The 22,042-nt window shown below is 46.7% G+C and overlaps 1 protein-coding gene across 2 annotated transcripts in view; it reads right to left on the bottom strand.

Moving 5' to 3' along the window:
• Positions 1–429: 429 nt before the first annotated feature.
• NPR3 (natriuretic peptide receptor 3) overlaps positions 430–22,042 on the bottom strand; it is a 68,593-nt gene continuing 46,980 nt past the window's right edge. The window contains exons 4-8 of one of the 2 annotated variants that reach the window (XM_045847861.1): positions 15,923–16,058; positions 10,346–10,440; positions 8,673–8,808; positions 6,819–6,906; positions 430–5,789 (exon numbers count right to left, since the gene is read on the bottom strand). In XM_045847861.1, the coding sequence (XP_045703817.1) occupies positions 5,678–5,789; positions 6,819–6,906; positions 8,673–8,808; positions 10,346–10,440; positions 15,923–16,058 (567 nt within the window). In that variant the 3' untranslated portion in view covers positions 430–5,677. The remainder of the gene's footprint in view (positions 5,790–6,818; positions 6,907–8,672; positions 8,809–10,345; positions 10,441–15,922; positions 16,059–22,042) is intronic. The other variant, XM_045847862.1, reaches the window with a different exon arrangement.

Here is a 22,042-nt window from a genome sequence, read left to right as displayed (position 1 = left end):
TTTTACAACCCAGAGGCAGCTGCGGCTGCTTGAAGCTGGTAGTCTGCTGAGCATGGTGCTCTTTAGAGTGACAAAACGAACCAGGACCTCTTCAGAGCGGGCAAGGATCCGCACGTCCATGAGGCCAACTGCGGAAGGATACAGTGCTCTCGAGCTGGGGAGACTCGAGATACTATTATCCATGAAGATTTTCTCCCCTTCCCTGCCAATGCAAGGTTGACCCTTCATTTTAATGAAACTACTTTCTTATTTCTGCACATTTTCCTTCGCTGGGCAGAAATTCTTGAGTTGTTTCCATAGGTACCATCAGAACGACAGAGTTCATTACACCCACTAGTGAATCTTATCCTTAAACTCCTCCTAGAGGAGTCCTTAGAGAATATGGAATGGACCGTGTACATTGGTTGAATTACAAACAGAAAAACCTTCTGTGGGATGTATCTTTTAATGAGAACACATTGGTATACTGTGAGCATGTGGCATTCTTGCTGAATAGAAACATGTACAAGAACACATACACATTTATCTCCAAACACCAAATGAAGTAGAAGCTTTAAATGACCAGTTTGCACCAGAAATAAAATATATTATACAAAACAGGGGTTATATCCACAGTCATTAATTCTCATTTTCTACACAACACAACAATAAATTAAATCACATTATATGCAGATAGTTCTACTTACATTAGAATAATAAATTGTATGTAGCTTGTGCAGCTCTTACTTCGTTTCTACCAGACTCACGGTAGGTTTGTACTTAAATTAACAATGACTAGTGTGGCCCGGAAGACAAGGGGTGCAGAAGGACTCCTCCACCGTGTCTACACCGAGCCCCCTCGGTTCCACCTAGCCACCGCGCACAGGGAACAAAGCTCGGACTCCCAGGACCCAGCAGAGAGGTCTGTGAACTCACAGCCTCTCCAGGCTGTCGAGGGCATTGCTCCTTTGTAAGTAAGACACACCACAGTGAACATGCTCAGATTTGGTATTGAATAATATATGGGGCATCCTGCTTCAAAATCCAAAATTTCCTTTCTCAGCCTTCTCTGCCCTATTACTATGTGCTATGACAGCTTTGCTCTCCTGGCAAATAAAAAAACAATTTGGTAGCCTATGTTGTGACTTACCCTTGGTGAATGGGCCCTTTATTCCTTGTTGCACAGAAATTTAGGTCTTTAAACATGTGAATCAGAGCAATGCAGCATTTTTTTTTTGCCAAGTCTTAATTCTGCTTGTTCAGATCTCTGCTGCAGGAATCATCCTACACCTGACACATCAAAGAGCTAGTGTAACACATGGATTTTTACTTCTGAGACTCAGCTCCCATGGAAACCCTTCCCCTGTGTTTGAAGCAGCTTAAAACATGAACATAAACAGCATCAGCTCCGTTAGAATTGCTTTGCCTTTGGTATGAATTAACATTAGTGGTTAATGAGAAATTTGAACAAACTCCAATTCAGCAACTTTGGAAAGTCACTCTGACCCTGGAGTCTAGCTGTGGGGTGTGCCTGCAAGAGATGCCTGGGAGATCAACATGCCGAAAATCAAAGCCAGGTTTCTTGGAGTCCATGCACATCACGGGCTTGAACCGCCCCGAGGGCGTGTGTGGTCAAGCAAACGTAAGGGTTCTGACCACAAGCCAGCTCCATTCCCACAGCCAGCACCGTGCTGTCTTCTTTCCCTCTGTGGAAGCGCGGCAGTCCCGCTGCGAGTTTCCGCCTGCGTGGGCAAGATGCTGACGCATTTTTGGAGCCACGGTGGAAGGTGAGTAGCGGTGGGGAGGACGGGGAGGAGAGGCCGTGGCAGCTTGCCCTTGTACCCTCTTCTGTTGCATTTGGACATTCGAGCTCCTGATTCTTCTCGCTGGGTGTGGCCTAAACTTCTTGCTGAGCCTGGCTGTTGAAGAGGGACTAAATGATTGGTTATCCCGCACTCCTACACACCTACTGGAAAAGAAACAGATGCCCTGCACAGCACCGTCTTGTTCTCCGCTGCCACGCTGCCCCTAAAACATACGCCATGTTTTTAAGACAATTTCAGTTTCTTTCCACGGAAAAAGAAGTTCAGTTCACTACCAGCTTCCTCGTGAAGCATTCAACCACGGGGCATCACTGAACAAACCCATGAAACGTAGATCCAAGGACTTAATTTTGATTGTCATTTGACTTTCTGACTACATGAACTCAGCATCTAAGTTCTGTGTGTCCCGAGAAACATGGGTAGACGTGCCTTTCATTTATAAGCTCTCCCATAACACCGGTGCACGCCATTCTGTTTGTCTCCTAGGGACCCTTCCACAGAGAGCCACTGTACACTCACTCACAAGAAGGGGATGCCCCTGGAACCTACTCCCCGAATTCCTGTCCCCGTCTGTATGAGGTCTTCACCATGGCCTTCATTTCACTGCCCACGGCCTGTATTACCCTCCCCAACCCGCGGCAGCCAGGAGGAAAGTGGTGAGTTCGGGGCAAAGACCGCACAGGTGCCTGGAAGAAGTTTATGACCCTAGAAGCCTGTGAATAGGGAGCAGTGTCTGGACATAAAGTCTTTGAATTTCAGGAATTCGTTTCCATCTATTCCTCTCCTCCCTCCATTCAATATCGCTTCTGAAATGTAAAGAACCATTTTAAAGCCTGTGGAACCATGTCTGTGGTTCAGGAAAGGACAAGCTAATGGTTCTTCCAAGAAACAAGATGTTTACAGGGGCTTCCTCGTGGAACCTGCGGTCAGTCTGGGGGAAGATATGCACTCTAAACAGAAAGTGTTTTCTGAGTCCAGGGGAAAAAAATCTGAGAAGGTGACAGCGATGATCATAAAACCTGCACTTATTTCCAACACCGTGGGTATGTACAAAAAGTACGTACTTTGACCTGTCTCCACGTCAGCCGGTGTTTGGCCAGATGAGAAAATACCGATGAAGTATCTCTTTCTAAACCTGAACACCCTGGGCTTCAGGGTGAAAATTTATAGAATGACTTAAGAACTAAAGCCCTATTTATTTTTCTGTGTGATATATGGCTACTGGCGGAGTATAAATGACTAGTTGTCAAAGATGTTGCTTAGCAGTTAGGAACTTAACTCCAAAATGTTGATCTCCACAGGTCTGAACCCAGGGTAACCTTGGGCCAAACACCTACACTTTTAGCAAAGATTTCCAACTGAATGGAGTTTTCAAAATGTAACAGAGGGTTGGTACTCATGTGATGATTTCAAGGAAGAAATAACAGACAGCAGACATAAACAATCAACCTTAAGAAGCCTAGAATTGCTTTGAGATCGGAAGAGCATGGCATCCACACATGAGAAAGCTCATGATTTACATGCCATTTTTAAGACTCCGTTCTCACTTATTTTTACAATTTTATCTGGAGATAATAGTATAGGTTTAGAAGTATTCCTCTACCTAAAGTAGAAATAAAAGATATTTGCTGCAAAAATGTTCGAGTTCATGGGCCCTTATATAGATGGTAGAAAGGTTAGAAATGTTTAAACGCAAGGACTGCAACCTGGTAGTGTTTTTCCCCCTGAAATAAGCACATAGGCTCAAATTTTAAATTTTTTTACAAAGACAAGATAAAAGAAAATGAATATTTCTAAAATATATGAAAAACATCACTAAAAAATAAACACTACAGAGAAGTAAGTTCTTAATTCATAAAAAATAGCCTGGATGCAAATCTTCCATTCTGTTTTCGGTTTGAGGATCCTGAACAGTTAAATGCTCTGCTTTCCTGAAGGCTGGTTCCCACGTGCTCTTTCTGCATTAGAATTGCTGCAGCTTGCCTTTCTCGCCTTCTTTTTTTCCATCCTGTTTGAATTCAGTACTTCTTCCTGTGCCTCTAACATGGACAACTACCACCTAGCTGTTTCGGCTGATCATCATTAATTCTTGGATTACGTCCTCCGGCTGCCTGCAGAACATGCCTAAACTATAAAAGGGACATACTTCACCCCGAAATAATCCATTCACTTTGATTGGCTGAAGTAGGGGTGACAGAAGCTGACTCTCCCAGGAAGCAATCTGGGGCCACCTTCCAAGATGCACAGCTTTGACTCATCTGCCTCCGTTGCTACCTGTGCGGACTATGACCACCACGATGGAGGAGCCGCTCAAGCTCCCCTATTTACACAGGATCTTCTGTGGACATCAAGATAATGTTTAAAACTATCTTCCAGATGCTCAGAATGTTATCAAGGGCCGAGTGACAGAATTACAAGGTGGTATGCTAACCCCGCGATGTCTCCCTCTTCCCTCACCCTCTGTTTTCTCCGCAAGTCATAAATCAAAGTGGCAACCTGAATTCCAAGCGATGTGCAGAGTACTGGGTGAAAAGTAGATATTCAGTAAATACTTACTCAACTTTGTCCAAGTTCCTTATATCCACACCCACAATGACTGTTACACAGGTTATTAGTGGGCGATTACAGAACTTGATGGAGTTAACTGAAAGGGAATAGAGAAGCTATTTGGATTTCCTCTCTTAACCAGCATCATCACTGTGAATTTGGGTAAAATGTTAATGTGTAAATTTTTTCAATTTGTCATCTCTGCCAACTGTCAAGATCTAACTCTCTATAAAGTTTCTCTTGAGGAAAAAAAGGCTGCCTCCCCTTATAAAATCCTACTTAATTCGAGTAAATTTCACCCTTGATCCTGAAACTCATCATTTGGCCAGAATTGGAAGAGGCCTATCCCTAAAACAGCTTGCACGTAACACATGTACTCAAGTTCACGTACTCCTGTAGAGTGTGTGGTCTGAGTACATGTCTAGGTCTCTGTAGCTGAAACAGCGACTTGCATCTGGGTACGGCCAAGGGGAACAGGGCAACGGGGAGAAAAAGAGAAGCCTCTTTCATCATTGTTGGTTAGTTGTGCACTTTACCCACGCTTTTCAGATATAAGTGAAATTCAATCTCCAAAATGAAAAAATAGACACATTTTCTAATAGCAAAATATAAGACTAAAATTCTTAAAACTGAAATGTTAGTGCGAAATAGGGCCTTTTTACATTTAAAAAAATGAACCACTTTAGATTTGTTTTTTATGTGTAAGTCCCCTTATCTCAGGGATAGTTGCCACTGCCCCGAGCAAGTGTTATGGGACACTGAAGGAGGCAGGGAGGAAATCTGTTTTCAGGATACAAAGTCAGGGCCTGGACGTATACAGCGTGCAGAGCCGTCCTCCACTCAAGTTGGCTGGCCGGCTCTAGGGAAACGAAGGCTGCATTTCCAGCCTTGAGATTTTTCATTGCATTTTCCTCTTCTTGGATGTTAAATTCTTTCTAAGAATATTCTACTTGTAAAAATGATTTTATTCTAGCTATAAAACATTTCATTTAGGGAACCACATTTTATAGCCTTGTGTGACATGCCCCCAAAAGCTATCAAGATATGGAGACATCAGATTCTCAACACATAAATCAAATCATATGCCCTTAAAACAATATGAATGTTTAACAGAGTGACATGATATTCTTATATTTGTTCATCGTGAGATGAAAGGCCGGGAGGCATATGATGATTAATAATAGTTCCTGAGCTTCTAAAGAAATTTTACAATGAAATGACTAAATGCTTAAAAGAATGAGTTCTTCAAGAGCCCCTTCTGTCCCGTGGATGTCTTTCATCGCATCAATCTCCTCAAAGAATCTCAGGCCGAAAAAAAAGCCTTCCTTTTAAGCCACCGAAAAATGGGATCTGATGGAATCTTCCCGTAACTCCCGATGTTTTCCAATGTGACTCTCTTCTCGCTGGTTTCGCCTCTCAATGGTGATTCTGTATTTCTTCCTGGGTAAAGGGAAAGTAAATGTAGTAATAAAAACCTCGCAGGGGAACAGAATACTATGGTTTCTCTTACAAAGAATGCCCTCAAGGGACATCTGGGTTTGGGCTGATAAATGAGAAGTGACAGAATATGAAACCCTGGTCAGAGATTAAAGTAGCGTGCCCCAAGGCGGTATGCCCTCATTCAGGGAGGAAAATTGGCCTGCTTTCTGAAATGCCCTAGAACAAGCCTTCCCCTTCTTCCCTGGGCGCCTGGTGGGTTCGGTCTTGTCTATTCTGCTGCAGGAGCTCCCCCAGCTCCCAGGATATGCCCTAGATAGAGATCAGATTACATGTACTGCGACCAAAGGAACAGGAATACAATTGTTCCCACAAAGAGTCACATACACCCAGAAGTGCATTTCCATGCAGAAATGAAGAAATTGTGGTCTAAAGACTTAAGACAAAGCCACAAACTCAACCACCAAAGATTACAAAGGAATGGACCGCCCTCGTGGTGCGAAATTGTTGGTATCTTGGACACACAGAAATATTACAATTTTACAAGCCTTGGGGCTTAACCACGGCGGTAACTAAGTGTGTGGGTTCTCCAAACACTGAGCGCAGACCAGCCTGAGCGCATGGACTGCTCCAAGCCGCCGCCTCCTCTTCAGAAGGTAAACCAGGCTCCCGTTTCTGACCTGGAAAAAGCCTGAGAAGGAGTAATCTTCTTCCCCTTTGTCCGGATTCCCTCTCCCCTGACACAGTTTGTGGGTGGTAGGAATTCAGGTCAGAATATTTGTCATGAAAGGACAGCAGCATCTCTGTGGCTCCCAGGGAGGGCTGAAATATAAACCCTTGCGCCTCTCCCTAGCACGCTAGCCCACTGACCACCAAACCAGGTGTCACGCCAAAAGATGGGTTTGTTCTTCTAACCACGATGCTTTGGGGGTTAGGAGCAAGATATGGGCAAGTCACAGGAGGATCATGCAAAGGCAAGTGACAATGGCAGTAATAGAGTTGAATTTTTAAACCCTATAATGAGGTCCTAACCTGAAAAAGTAGAAAGCCATGAGCAAGCCAGCTCCTAGTAAGGCCCCCACAACGATTCCTGTCACCGCTGATTCTTCTAGGCCACCTGCTTGAAGGAGAAACATAGATCATCAGAGCTCATTTTGAGACACAGTTGGAAATGCCCCTTCCTAACTTTTCATTCATTGAAACGTTTCATTCACTGGAAGGTGTTTCTCAATTTCCCACCTGAGGCAAGTTTGCCTTTCTTTTCCGGAAAGATTTCTAGGGAGTCCTGCCTTTTTCCCAAATGCAAAGCTTAAGAAGCATTTGAGAAAACACTGGATGGAAAAAACACTGCGACAAGACAGGGAGGGCAGTGGGGAGAGAGCCGGTCCGAGAAGGATCTGAGGGAAACTGGAAACTGCAGTTTCAGGCCTGTCCACGCTCGTTCAAGTTTACAGTCATAGAGGACAAGGGGACGGACCTCGGAACTGGCCCAGCACTTCTCACTTCCGCAGAAGCAGAGGGACGCTTCAGCGTGCTGAAAGGTTTGGTGACAACGGCACTGGGTTCCTGTTCTGTTTTTAGAAGTTCTCTCACCAGAGCCGGAGTTCCGTGACAAAGTGTCCTACATAGCTTTGTGAAAATGTGAGCAACCGTCGGAACAGTCAAGTTCAGCGGCGTCCCAGTTACTATATAAAAATGATAAATAGCTAGCTTGTCTGTAAAGAGTTCGGGCTACAGCCTTCAGTGTATCATCTCATTTAATTTTCCAAACAGTCCTCAGAGTTGGGTACATTTCCTTCCTTTTACATATGAGAAAACAGAGGCTTCAAGCAGTACAGGAACACTCCTGGGGTCACAAAACCTGGATTCGGGACTTCAAATCCAGGCCCAATAACTCCAGAGACTCTGTCCTCAACACACTCTGCCTTACCCCCTCCCACAGTTTGAAGGCTGTTCCCCAAAACACAACGTGCACACCTACATTAACGTAAGTGGCCACCTGGCCTAAAAGAGCAATATTAGCTTTATCCTTCCTCACTGACCTATAAAAGGGTCTTTCTAAAACAATGATATCCAAAAATTTTCCTATTTGTAGCCCCCTTATGAGAACATCCACTTGTTTCTATGACAGTGACAAGGCTGCTCATAACCAACAGATTAAATTAACACTTATTTGCTGATGTGTAAACTGGTAGGTGTTTAAGGGGCATCATCTGTTTGGTTCTCAGGGGTCGGAGGACAACTTCCAACTCTGAATATCACAGTGAGACTGCTACAGGAGACGAGTGAGTGAGTGACGTCCAGTGTCTGATATTCCGATTTCCCCCGAAGGGGCAAACTCAGATCCTCAGTGCTGTTCCGCTGTTCACCTCCAGTAGCCAGTCTCATTCCGATTTTCAGTTTACTTATCACAAGAGATGCAGAAATGAGGAGAAGCCTTTTACCAGCTTGGAAAAGGATGGAAGGGAAGAAGAAAGACCTAGAAGCTTCTGAAAAAGGTGGGATGTCAATTGGTGAATTGTTCCCATGGGTTTCCCACATCAGAAAAGGAAATCCGTCCCTGGCTGGCATAGCTCAGTGGATTGAGCGCGGGCTGCGAACCAAAGTGTCACAGGTTTGATTCCCAGTCAGGGTACATGCCTGGGTTGCAGGCCACGGCCCCCAGCAACCGCACATTGATGTTTCTCTCTCTCTCTCTCTCTCTCTTTCTCCCTCCCTTTTCTCTCTAAAAATAAATAAATAAAATATTTTTAAAAAAAAGAAAAGAAAAGAAAAAGAAATCTAAGCTTCCAGAATAGGAGCTCCCGGATTACATGTCTCTCAAACTGGCGTCACCCTGACACTCTCAACGACGGAACCCAGAGCAAATTAAGGCTCTGAACTTACACGATTTGCAGGGAGAGCTGTTGGCGTGCTCCACGATCCTGGTTTCGTCTATTCTCAGTTTCAAAGGTCCCCAAGGATATTTGACGTTGGGCCGCATTTCGAAACGACCTTCTTTTCCAAAGTAGTCTCCGATAACCTGTACAAGGGCAAAACACAGGCATACAAACTCAGAGGTCAAAGTTAGCTCTTTCCAAAGGAGGCACAGGGTGGGCTCCCCCACGGCGCACGCTGACCCCAGCAGTGTGTTTCCAAGGATTTCGTAAGTCAGGTTGCCCGTGTGCTCTTAAGGTGAGCATAACTCAGGGACAACTGTGGTTTCCTCAAGGCAAGGAAAGTAGTGGCTTACACAGAAAACAAGAACCTCGGACTTCAGGGCTTTCCCCTTGCTGATCCAAGAGGCTGCAGAGCAGCTCCCGTGGCCAGTCAGCCACTGAGAAAGCCGGGGCTCAGAGAGGCGCTCACAGGCCCACGGCCTCACAGCACTCAGTCAGCTCCGCGTGTAACTGAAGCATTACAGAAAGAGTCAAGTTCCTTTTAGGAACCTCCTTTTCCCCCTCCTCCAGTGGGAAGGCTACTCCTCATCCTGACTTTGGGGGTGACATTCTCCTCGCTGATCAGTTTAGCCTATTTGCACCCCATTTCCAGGCTGAACTCTTTTTCAGTTGGCTCCTCCTGTTCCTGAAAGAGCAGTATTTTTTTTATGTGCAGTTCAAGGTTCTCTTTCAGTTTGTAGTTTAAGTGATGTTTCCTCCCACCAGGTTCCCAGGGACAGTTTCTTTTTGGTCTGGGCACCAGTACGGTGCCCCAGAGGGGCCCAGTGGCGTCTCTGCCACTCTCCTGGGACCTGACACGACAAGCACTCACAGGCTCTTCCATGTCCTGGTAAAAAGAATTCTAGATAATCTCCCAAATACAACCACCACTGGCATGCGCTGAGAACCTACCGAGTACTTTACGCACATGCACTCCTGGCCCCCAACAATGACCCTAGAGTAGACCACTACCGTCCATCCTTTACAAAGGGGGAACTACAACATACATGAGATCCAGACTAGTCCTACTAACATTGTTTGACCTGGACACTGCCTATGTGGATCATCTTTATTTGTATATTTTTCATTTAAAGTTAACATAGTAGATTCCTAGGTTTCATTTCATCTCGTGCTGTCAATAATCCTGGGACATCAAGGAAGATATGATTTCCAACTAACAGACAAGGACACTGAGGCAGAGAGCTCACACCCTAGTAAGTGTCAGGGACTCATCTTTGCACCCAGAACATTCCTTTCTCTTCAAGATGCTACCCTGAAACTCCACCATCTTTTGAAATATCAGCACATGCCCAGTGTATAACTTCCCTCCAAAAAAAATTTTTTTTTCAAATTATAAAGGAGGAAATAAATGGTTTCACTTGACCTGTCTCATCCAATGATCCTTCCTGCACCTAAGGGGTAAGGTGGGATTTGTGGCCACTTGAAAGGTAGGACTTCCCCGGTGGGGATACACATGGACCCATTTCCTGAAGTCAGCCCTGATGCCCTCCCTCAGCGGGACATGAGCCCTCCCCACTTGGGGGCCGCCTTGGGGACAGCTACTCAGACACCGGGACAAACACATTCCTGGGGATCTGAACGAGCAGAAGGAGCAGCTGGGGCGGACGCCGGGCTCCTCACCTCCTGGGTGCCCGCCTCGGCGTCGGTCATGGCGACCACGGAGAAGTCCCCGTACCGGTCTCCGTTGGTGTCTATGGACACCTGCCCAGCAATCCCTGGAGGACGAGATGAGAAGAGCGCCCAGTTAGTGACTTAAAGTACCGCCCACTGCCAACAAAAACAAGAAAACGAATGGACGGGATTTTTTGAGCAGACTCATGCCACAGGGACTCGCATCAGACGCCGGGCGTTTTTGTTGGCGTTTGCGAAGACATTGTAATTTCATCTGTGTCTGCATTCCTAAATTCTTAACATTTCTCCATTTAATAATGAAGAGAAAAAGAAATAAATGACCTTCTTTGAGAAATATGTTTTTAAAAAAGGAAGAGTAAGGCTAACCCTGAAAGCAGCAGGCTCATATCCGAGTTTTCTATTCATTTAAAACGAAAACAGAGGGCCAGGAGGGAGAAGGGGAGGCGTGGTTGACACTCGTCGAGGGTTCCCCTTATCACCAGACAAACATCCCAAAGGAAAACCCATTCCGGCCCGGACTCTGTGCAGAGCCCTGCTCTGGGCTCCTTCCACGCCCAGGAGAGCGGAGGGCCCGCCTCAGGGATCGCAGGGAGTGTGTTCATTCATTGTTTTGTTTTTGTATGGGGAGAGGCTTTGCCTGTTTTATCAAGATATAATTGACGTACATCATTGTTTGAGTCTCGGGTATACAGCATAAAGTTTTGACTTACAGAGACTGTGAAATGATTACCACCCTGAGTTTAGTTAACATGCATGATCTCATGCAGATACAATAGATCATCCAGTGTTCATCCAAATGTTTTCTAGGTGATTACCGAGTGTTGACTTCGAGGCAGAGACGAACTGGCCCTATCTTCCACTCAAGAGTGCGGCAGCCCAGAGTAGGGACTTTGTAGCTTGCAGGCAGTGGGATCCGAAGGTTTGCACTGGGGTCCCAGCTCTCAGTTACAAGCTCCGTGCCCTTGGAAAAGGACTTCACTCTCCGAGCCTCAGTCTCCAGGACTATAAAAGAGTCGCAATAGTACCTCCCTGCCAAGAAGCCATTGAGGACACAAAACAGGCCCTTTCAACACAGGTGTGAGAGAAGTTAGTGGTTTTCTCCTGTTGTTATCACTGCTTTTGCTCCGCCTGAAGTCCAGGAGAGGACATCTGGCCGTGCTCACACCACTCAGAGGAGGAGGACTCAGTGAAGAAGCGGTCTTTTGCAGGAACGCTGCTGGAGTGTGTGATTTGGACAAGCAGCCATCAGAGAGGAGGAACATCTGAGGCAGAAAGGCCAGCCTTGTTAGTATTGACAAAGGCACAGAAGCTGGGAGGAAGCACAGAGGCCAGGAGGTTTCTGGGAGATGGCCCACATGCGTGGAAGGACGCGGTGAAATGTACGGCTGGAACAGAGTGGCCGGAGCGTGGGGAGCCCCGAGTGCCCTCGTGGACGGCTTGTACTCGCTTTGGCTAGCAACGGTGGCTTGCAGCAGCCAATCCATAAAAGCAAATAAGTATCATTAGTTGGTATTAAATGTCTATACCACAACTTTCATTAACTAAATGATAGAGTGCATATATCAGCTACATTCTAAGGAACGAAGGCTATTTGTTTTCTTTGATTTCCGACTGTGGTCGAGTTCAGTGTAATTGTTCATTGATTTTTCCATTGATCTGGTTCTCTCCGGAAGTAAAATGAATGTCTGGGAACAGGGATCCCAGGGGAAAGTTCCATCCTCAAGTGTGGTTTGGAGAGGGCGCGTATTTGGGTTTACTGTCCGTGGGCTGTGGTTGGAAGGCCTGCCGATTTTTCCAGACTTTGCTCTGTGTTGCCAGACACAGAATGGAGCTACCATTCATCTGAATGTGTTGTCTTCTGAGCATAGACTGGTTACAGAGAACACACCTATCTCAAGCTTGTTTATCCTTGATGGCCTATACAACTTTTAAGTAATGTCATTTTTTAAAAAATGCATCTATCTCCAAATATATCACTTACCCAAAACCTTTTATTTTTTTAAGATTTTATTTATTTATTTTTTTAGAGAGGGAAGGAAGGGAGATAGAGAGAGAGAGAGAAACATCAATGTGCAGTTGCTGGGGGTTATGGCCTACAACCCAGGCATGTACCCTGACTGGGAATCGAACCTGTGACACTGGTTCGCAGCTCGTGCTCAATCCACTGAGCTACACCAGCCAGGGCACTTACCCAAAACCTTTTAAAATTCTGTCTAGAAGGGTTTATGATGGTGTGTTCTGTAAGTGTTTTTGCGGAGTATTTTATAAGACAAGGTGGCCCTAGTAACCCAAGACCTCATTACGCTTTAAGCTATTACAATTTCATCAAGAAACAAGGTGAGATCCCTCAGGGCGGCCACTTAGCAAGTGAGACTTCACCTGAGAGCACTGTACCTAAGGTGTGATTGTCAGGCTGACAGCAGAATTTTCCTGTACATCAGCAACGAGACTTTCTCCCCTCATTTCTGTGGGCCTGTCCTGGAGCTCAAGGTTCGAGCCACAGTTCTATTTACCTTGTTGCTCTGACCTCTCACACACAGAGGAAATTTAGCTTCTTCCCAGGCCATGGTTGAGAGCTGCTTGTAGGTTTCTCGGTAATAAAATCTAAATTTGTCAAACAACATCCAGAGTATTTTTCCCTTGAGAACTTAATGGTCACTTATGGTGACCATTAAAATTAAAATTGTTTTAATTTTAGAAAAGTGAAAGTTTTCTTAGAGTTTTTTTATAAGATGGAAACTTACCTTGGCTTCGATTATCTTTACATTTGGACAAAGGAGAGTCTAAGGTTAAGCTGAACTATAGCTTGGTTGTTTCAGAACTCACTTCACGTTGCCTGTGCAGACCTGGCCCGAGGATGGAAGACCAGGACGGCCTGTGGGTGAAGGTAGTCCATGCCCCCTACACAAAACTGAACTGTCCAGCCATTGTGGGCAGACCTGCCCTTCCCTTAACAAGCTCCCTCAAACGACCAAGAACAAACGACCACCCCGCGTAGTGAGAAACAGCTAAGAACACGATGTGGCCCACCCAGACTGTGTCTACACACACACACCAGTTTCTTGGTGTACTGGGCACAACTTCTGGGAAACTTGACTCTGCCCTCACATGCCCCCTGGACCATCCCCCTTGATTCCAGCTCCTCGCCTGAAGCAGTCAGAGGTCGAGCAAATGCTGGAGGCTTATTTGTTCCCATCCTACAATCTCTCTAAAGTTAAGCAGATGTCACTCTAGTTTTGAGTAAGGTGTGGCATCCACTAAAACCGCTTAGGAGAAATGAAATCTATCAGTGGTCACCATAGCCATGGCCCAGACATTTCTAGATGGAACTTGACCCCTTTGTACAGTTCTACCCCTTCTACTAACTGAGAACAGAATGAGACAGTGGGGTGGATAGGAGTCTCAACTGGGAAAAAAAAAAAAGTGTGTGCCTCAAATCTAGACTTGGCAGTACTTGTTCCCATCACTGAAAATGTCATTGGTTGGATTGCAAATAAATATAGGCCTAACCCCAATGCATGAAAGGCTTCCAAGGAAGAGTTAACATGATGTAGAACTGAAAGGACCCTTGCCAGTCATCAGCTCCTCCAACCCCCTGGTGACAAGGGATGAGAGCAGCTGAGGGACTCAGAGTGGAGTCAGGGGCTAGGGGGCAGGTGTTCTGGTCTAATGATCTGCACTCTATGTCAGTGGTTTTCACGTGATACCCATCAGCATACTACAGTTTGTTTTCCACCTCGCCCCCGTGAGGACTGCTTTAAAAACTCAGGACTGAGCACGTCCTTCAAAACCCTCTGGCGGCTTCCATCTCACTCTGGGTGGAACCCAAAGTCCTCGGTGCAGCTTCCAGGTGCCCATGACCTCGACCCCCACCCCACTGTCTGGCTTTGGCCCCCATCACACTGCCTCTTGCGTGCTCTTCTTCAGATGACTTGCTCATCTGGGGGCACAAGACTCTCCCACCAGACACACTCGGGGTCTCTGCATTCATGGCTCCCTCTGGAATGTTCTCTCCCAAACATAATTTCTTTCACTTCTTTCAGGTCTCTTCCCAATGGCCACTTATCAGAGAGACCTTCCCTGATCGCTCTAATTAAATCAGCAGGCCCACCCGATGTTTTCTGTCTCCCTATCCTGCTTTGTTTTATAGCCCCTGAAACGGCATATTTATCAATAATTGCTTATCACCAGTTCCCCCCACTACCATGGAAGTTCATATGATTCCAGGGAATGTTTTTAGTTCACTAATAAATCCTTAGCACCCTGAACAGTGCCTGGAAACACAGTAGGTGCTCAGGAATATTGGGTGGATGGATGGATGGATGGATGGATGGATGAATAGGAAGCTGAGGTCTGCAGGGCTCTGGCAGCTGCCCCATTCTCGCACTGAGTCTCATGTTAATTCTCCCAGAGTGGTAGGCCAGAGGAAACCAGCACTCTATACACTGTTAGCAAGAATGTAGGCTGGCAGGCCTCTCTGGGAGACATTTGGCAATATCAAATGTACTTTAAAAGGCACCAACATACTTTTGGACCCAGACATCCCACCACCAGGATGCTTCCCTGCTGGGTGTACTCCCAAAAACTCATCAATATGTGTTAGATGCTTGTGATAGTATTTTGCATAACAGCAAAAACTGTAAACAACTGAGGCGTCCATCAGGAGACTGGCTAAAAAAATTTTCCTATAGCCACATGATTGAAAAGTATGGAACTATCGTCAAAAAATGTGCTGAATCTATGACGACTCATATGGAGAATTCTTGGCACTCAAGTAAAAAGGCTATGACGAAGTATGGCATTCATGGTATGATCCCTTCTGTAAAAATGTTAGATAAGATATAAGATAAATGCATAGGTGCTGGCAAACGACACAAAATATTTTTAGACTGAGTCATAGGGAATTGTTCAAAGTGATCACATTGGGAGAGGGTACTAGGGCAGGGAGGAAAGCTTTCACTTTTCATTTTGTACATTCTTGTACTATTTAAATTTTCCAGCCAAGGATATTCTCATTTTTGTATAATTTTTTTCATGTCAACAGAGGTTGCTTGAGTGATGAGATGATGGGCCATTTTTTGGTGGTTGTTCTGACACTTCTCTGTTCTTCAGAAAGCTGCAGTGAATAGGCATCCTTTTAAAAATAAAATAAAAGCAGAGGGCTCGCCCGACCTGCTCATCATCTCAGACTACACAGGTTTAAACAAAAAAATGTATCCCTGGGAATTTTCCTTTCAAAACTGATTACAGAGCTCTTCACAAACTGATTACTTGCTGTGAATGAAGCTTGTGAGGACTTTAGTTTTAAGAAGCAAGGAGTTGTTACCCCAAAACCAGGAGACAGGACACTTTCTATTTCAGTGGGACTCTTTCAAAGCACTTGCACATGCCTCATGTCATTCAATTTTCACAGCAAGTCTGCAGGGGGGGTTGACCTTGACTTACTCTCCTGACTTGACCGCTGAGAGAAGCAAGGTCCCACGGCTGGTTGCAAGAGAAACAGAACCAGTAAGACGCAGCTCACTGGGCTGCAGAGTGTCATCGCCTAATAGACCAAATGCTCACCTTCAAATGTTCTGTTCCAAGTCTGCTGGATAATTTTCCCTCCATCCTTCTTGCTGTAACCAGCTCTGAGTACTTCGTGTAGAGCCAGGACGTAGAGGAGAATGGCATCATGGAACCCTTCAACGAACATGTTAACCTGGAACGGAAACCCCAGCTGGGTGAGACCAAACAGCAAATGACTCATGTAGGGGGAGAATATGAGTGAATCAAAATGGTTAACAAGTTAGACCCCAGGCCCGCAAGCATGACAGAGGTGGGCGGAAGAGCCGCTAACCAGAATCAAGACATGATTTTCCTGGCTCTGGCTTGGTGAGGAAAACCCCTCCCCAGTTTGGGAATTTGGAAAGAAACCAACAGTGTACAAAACAACTGGACCCGTTGACCAGGGTGAGTCAACAGGGAGAGCAGCCTTTGCCCGTAGCTCCCACCGCACGTGCGCCTCCCCCATCCCCGCACTGCTCTCTTCCTCAGGTCAACTGAGTCCAGCCTCCCCCTTGAGGTCTTCTCCTCCCTCAACAGCCCTCCAGGCTCTCCATGCTCTGAATGTGGAACATGACTAAAATATGCGTTAGGGTCCACTGATTCATATTCAATGCTGTTGAATGCCTACTAGAATGCTAAGGACGCAGAGTGGAGTGGGCACTGCCATTTCTGCCCGCCAGCATTCATGCTCTCTATCCTGTCAACAATAACACCTCAGTTTCTCTTTCTAATGTGTGTTCTGAGTAGCTTTGCTGCATCTGAGTGCTTCTTGCTCCACTCCCTGCCACGCTCCCAGGGCAGGACTGGAAACAGGTCTGGACCATTGTTTTATCCCAGCTGAGTCCTGCCCCAAGTAAGGCAGCCCTTGCCCTCAAGAAACCCACAGCTTCGTGTGAACTTGGGGAAGTCACTTAAATCTCCTTGAGCCTTATTTCTTTATTATAAGCACCATTTGGTAAGTTCTAATACCATATTTAACCCCAGTGTAACATTCACTGACCATGAAATAAGCAAATACAATCCTGAAACACTGCATAGCTGACAAATTCTGTACAAGAGTACAAAAAAAAAAAAATCGAACCTTTTAATTTCAGGAAGAAGTGCCAAGAATGACATACCATACAACAGAATGATCTGCACATCCGATGGACGCGCACGTGGAGATTTGGTGAATGCTGTTCCCTGCCCCACCCCTAGGTCAAATACAAAACCATTCGCAGAAGACACAGTTCAATGTCCGGCTCTACTTGGCCTCACCCATCCCCCACCCCAAAGGATGGTAAGTCCTGTTTGTGTCCCAGAAGGAAATATTTCAGATTTGTCAAAGCCTCCTACTGAGATGCAGGTTAGAATAATGGTTCAAGGGCCCGGGCCGCTACGCAGCGTTGCCACTTCCCGGCTGTGTTTCTGGACCTGTCTGGGTCTCCGTTTTCCCATCCGGAAAATGAGGGAAGTGGTAACACCTATCTTCCGGTGTTGCTGTCAGGCCCGGACAAATCCATAGATGGAAACTGTGCCTGACCGTCAGTACTCACAGTGAGTTTGTGTTGTCGTTGTCTAGGGAGCGAGAGTGACACCCTGGTTACCTTGTAGTGATCAAGTTACTGGCATGGCACATCTTACTGACCCATGTTACGCTTACCAGAAACAAAGGCTCCTTGTTCGTGCTTTGACACCCCGAGTGGTTCTCTTACTTCCACAGTGTCCACCCTTAGTTCCACCCACGTATGGGTGCAGCCCAAGCTGGCCAAACGCCCTGACCCTCTGGGACGAGTGGAGGATGGAAGAGAGTGCTGATTCACAGGGGACCTCTGAGGTAGCTGCTGGGCCCAAAATCTAACCCTAGCCCTGATGAGTGACTTAATCTGTCCCATCTCCCCCTTCCTCGCTGGTTTAATGGGGGGTTAGTGCCTACTCACCTCACAGAGCTCTCTTGGAGATTAAATAAATGAGTGCATGTAAAACATCTGAAACAATTCCTGGGCCCGGGAAAGCAAAGCCTAGGCAATCACTCTTGCTCTTAGCCGTCAAGCTTAATTCTCAGAGTCGTTATTTTCTTGGGCAAAGCCAAGGGTGTAGAAATAACATCTACTAGTCAAAGATAATTTTCTGCTGATTCGGCTATGCTAATTCAATTCTCCAAAGGTATATGAAATTTTCACTTACACCATGAAGTCATCCTGGCTTGAAAAAGCATGCATGCTGATGAGTTAGTGAGTTTTAATCAGCGAGCTTGAGCTACGTAACTTAATTCTCAGGCCCACTAAAAAAACAAAATTTCAAAACTCTCTCTTCTCTTTGGTAAATATATAAAAACCACCCTGCTACAGAGGGAAGCCACGGAATGGCAGAGCCTGGAGTATGGAAGGTGGAAGGTGCTTTAGAAAAGCTCTGGTCTGATCCTCTCCTGACACTGAAGACCAAAGAGCAGCGCTCGCTCTGGGCCCTCCTGCGCTCTGTAACTCGGGGCTGTGCCTTTATGCTCCTTGTTCCTGGGGAGCCTAGGAGAGCCCCTGCTTCCAGTGCAAAGTACCAGCTGCTGGGCATCACCTGTCCACCTCTCTTCCTCCTCCTCTTGACTGCTTCTCAGAATCCTGACCCAAGGCCACCATGCTACTGTAGGCCCCCTGAAGCTCTGGATGTGTCCCCAACACCACCCCTCACCTGGCTCTTCCCTTCCTTCCTTCTTGATGTACCCTCTGAGATGCCCCCTCTACAACCCACGATGGGAAGAATGATTATCTGGCTGAGAAGCATGAACTTGGATTACTTCTGTCCTACCAGGTTTATGGTAGAAGAGAATAGATTGAATCTGAACATATGCCCAGCTCTGAAAATTCATTCTATCTTAATTTACACATGGATGGCAAAATTTACTTTCTTCCCTTTTAAAGTAGCTAAGTGTCTCCCTCTCCTGCCAAAATTAGCTGGACAGCTGTGGACCCCCACGAGGTTTGCTGGCACCCCGGCCTGCTGCGGGGGAGGTTTCATAACACCTACCTCATAGGACCTCAAGCCAGAAGCAAAACCCTAGAGACTTTCTCTTCTTGAGGAGAACATTCTCACATTCACACGTGTTTTTAAGTGGGAGGAAAGCCCGTTAGCACATTACAGATACTGAAAATTGGAAGTGCAAATTTAGAAAGAAAGAAAGAAAGAAAGAAAGAAAGAAAGAAAGAAAGAAAGAAAGAAGGAAAGGAGGAAAGGAGGAAAGAAAGGAGGAAAGAATCCAGAGCATTAAATTGTCTCTGTAACACTTTCCACTGGACCTCCAGGCTCAAAGGAACAAGGTCATCCAGTCAGCCCCCTGCCTCTGGTCCTGACAGACTGCACTCTTGTTCCTGAGGACAGGAATTAGGGTTCCCTCTCCTGACTGCCCTGTTCTAGTACTTCGCATCATTTCTAGCCAGAAAGCTCTCCCTCACTGTCATTAGCCATAAATCCCAATTAAACTCCTTAGTGCAGCCATGCCCCTGCTAGATGCTGCACGAGCAGTGAAGGGAACAGTGAATTCATGAGCCCTGGGAGTTCACAGTCTCAACCAGTGTCCCGGCTCCATGCAGACACACAGGTGGACTCTGTGCAAGGTGGCTGTAAAGTGGCCCGTCACGAGGGACCAGGCCCAGGCAACCACTGTCCGTGCACTGTGTCATTCGAACAAGACGGACATCTCCCGAGCATCCTGGAAACTTGGCCAGACCCTGGCAGCAGCACACTGGCCTTGACTCTCCCATCATTTCATCTCAACTCGTGATTTTCCCTCTATGGCTGGCCAGCGGCAGGTATGCCAATGAAAGAATGCTGCTTTTGCCTTTGGCTTTTCCCTCTCGCTGCACTTGTCAATCATGCCTATTTATTAGTGGGTTTTTTTTAATCTATCATGGGGAAAGCTCAATAGAAATCTTGCATATTTTAACTGAGCACAAAGAGTGGCCATTCATGACACAGCTCCTATCTGTGAGACAGGGGTGGAGTCTTTCTCGTTCCTCTTTGAGGAGGCAAATTCCAGAGGAATTCCTCAACGCTGTGTTCCAAAGACGAAAGCAAAGAATGTCGCCTGGCCGGGCTGTCCTGTAAAGCGAGAGGGAACACCGCGGCAGTCGTCTACCTCCCGGGGCGTCTGGGTGTCTGAGAATGCCTGTGAAGCTCCCACACAGAGGCCATGGGGAGAAAGCAACCAAGGTTAAATGCAAGGCTGGGCTGCCCCGGAGTCTTGCTTGTGGTGTTCGCGTGAACTCAAGCACATGACCAGGTGGCTCCCTCTTCCTTCTCACACACCAGGGACCCCCAGTGCAAGGAAGGAAAGTGGGGAGTGTTAGGCAGCACATCTCAAGAGTCTTTTCAAAGCACATGACCCTTAACCTCCCATGGGGTGGAAGAGAAGATGGAGGGAAGGGAAATTTGAGAGATGAATTCAGGACCTGTCTTTCCCCATCCCAGCAGAAACAATGGCAGAAGCATCTTATCTAATTGGTAGTAAGACCCTGAAAATGAACTTGGACCTCCCCTCCTGGGCCACAGGAGATGGTGGCCAGCAGAGGAGGGCAGCCTGGGCGTGCAGCCCGGGCAGGTCAAAAGTTAAAGAAGATTATGCATTTGATGAGCACTGTGCACGTGACGTCCGTACAATAAAAATATAGATATTGTTTTCATTCCATTTTCTTTTGAATCATAAAATTTTAAATCTACACCTTAGAGTAACAGGAACTCCATAAATCAAGTGATGTCACAACCTCCTGAACACCAAAACGGGGGTTCTTCCTCTTGCTGACAGACACCATAACATTTGTTCTTCTATACCGGGCCTGCCTTCGTGAAATTCACCCTTGCTCACTTTTTGACTTCTTTCAGCCTTGAAGAGCGTAAAGCTGAAAGTCTTCATCCTCATCCTGGCTGAACTCTGGGGCAATGCAAAGGACAGGGGTCTTACAAAAGATCAGGGAGGGAGGGAGCCAGGGCCCAGCCCTGCACTTGACCAAAGCACCTCCATTCAATTGGGCAGACTCTCTCTCCCCACACTGCAGCTGTGCCTTGCTTGGGCTGGAGGTCTGCCCTGACTTGCCCAGACGGCTGTCTGCATCCTGGGCTCTGCATCCTCGGCTCGGCCTCTGCCCTTGTAGCAGTGCCCTAGGCTGACAAATGAACTCAGATCTTACAACTGGCAGTGTGGCCACAGGTGAATTGAAGCAATTTTTTTTTTCTTTCTCATCATCTGAAACAAAATGGATTAAACAAAAGCAGTCCTGGGAAGATCATTAATTCAAGTATGGCCATGCATTCATCTCCTGTACTGCAGCACCGGGCTCCCCTTTGATGAACAGAACAGCAGCGCTGAGCACAGGGCCACAGAGCTGGCACATTGCATCCATTCACTTGAGCAAACCTCAGCACGGAAGACGGCAGGGCCTGCCTGTGAGGGAAATGAGCTACGGGAGAACTCCCTGCAGCTGGACTCTCAGAATCGGTGGGTGTGGAGCACAAGCAAATGAGAATGACTTCTAAAAATTCTCCCAATGCTCATGCAGGAAATTCTGCTACATGCAGTCATGTGATATATTTGAATGTGTCACACACACACGCTAGATAGGGATACTTCCCATCACCCATCATCATCACTCCTGAAGGTTTAGCTGAGAAGTGCACACACTTAATGACACAATCACCCCGGCTTTCAGGTGATCCAATGAGCAACGTCTGCCCTTGGCCCTGATGTCCACCAGTGCCCAGTGAGGTGCACCCTTGGAGAGCCTGGTGACCTGAGCCCCACAGACTGCTCTGGACATGCACGGGCCTTCCTCCCAGTGGTCTGCATTCCCGTGAGGCACAGTGTTGAGGGGGGTGAACACGTGACCCAAAACCCAACAGGAGGAAGGCGGAGGCAGGCCAGGACCAGGTGCTCTGCAACGCCCCTGCTGGGAGGTGCAGAGCAGCGTGTCCGAACCCAGGCCAGGAAGTAGGGTGAGTCAGTCAAGGGGAGACAGAGACAGGGGGGCACAGGAGGGCAACTTCTCGACTCGGGATGTCAGGAAGGCCAACATCAGAAGGCGCATGTGCATTCTCATTTATCCAAGTTGTGACATCCTTTTAATCTAGTCCTGAGAACTTCAGAGAGCGCCCCCTGAATTGCTTGAGCCACCT

Source organism: Phyllostomus hastatus, unplaced genomic scaffold (assembly GCF_019186645.2).
Source record: "Phyllostomus hastatus isolate PE091 unplaced genomic scaffold, TTU_PhHast_1.1 phas_contig_58, whole genome shotgun sequence".
In the NCBI taxonomy this organism is placed as follows: Eukaryota; Metazoa; Chordata; class Mammalia; order Chiroptera; family Phyllostomidae; genus Phyllostomus; species Phyllostomus hastatus.
This window is presented reverse-complemented; position numbering and strand designations above follow the sequence as displayed.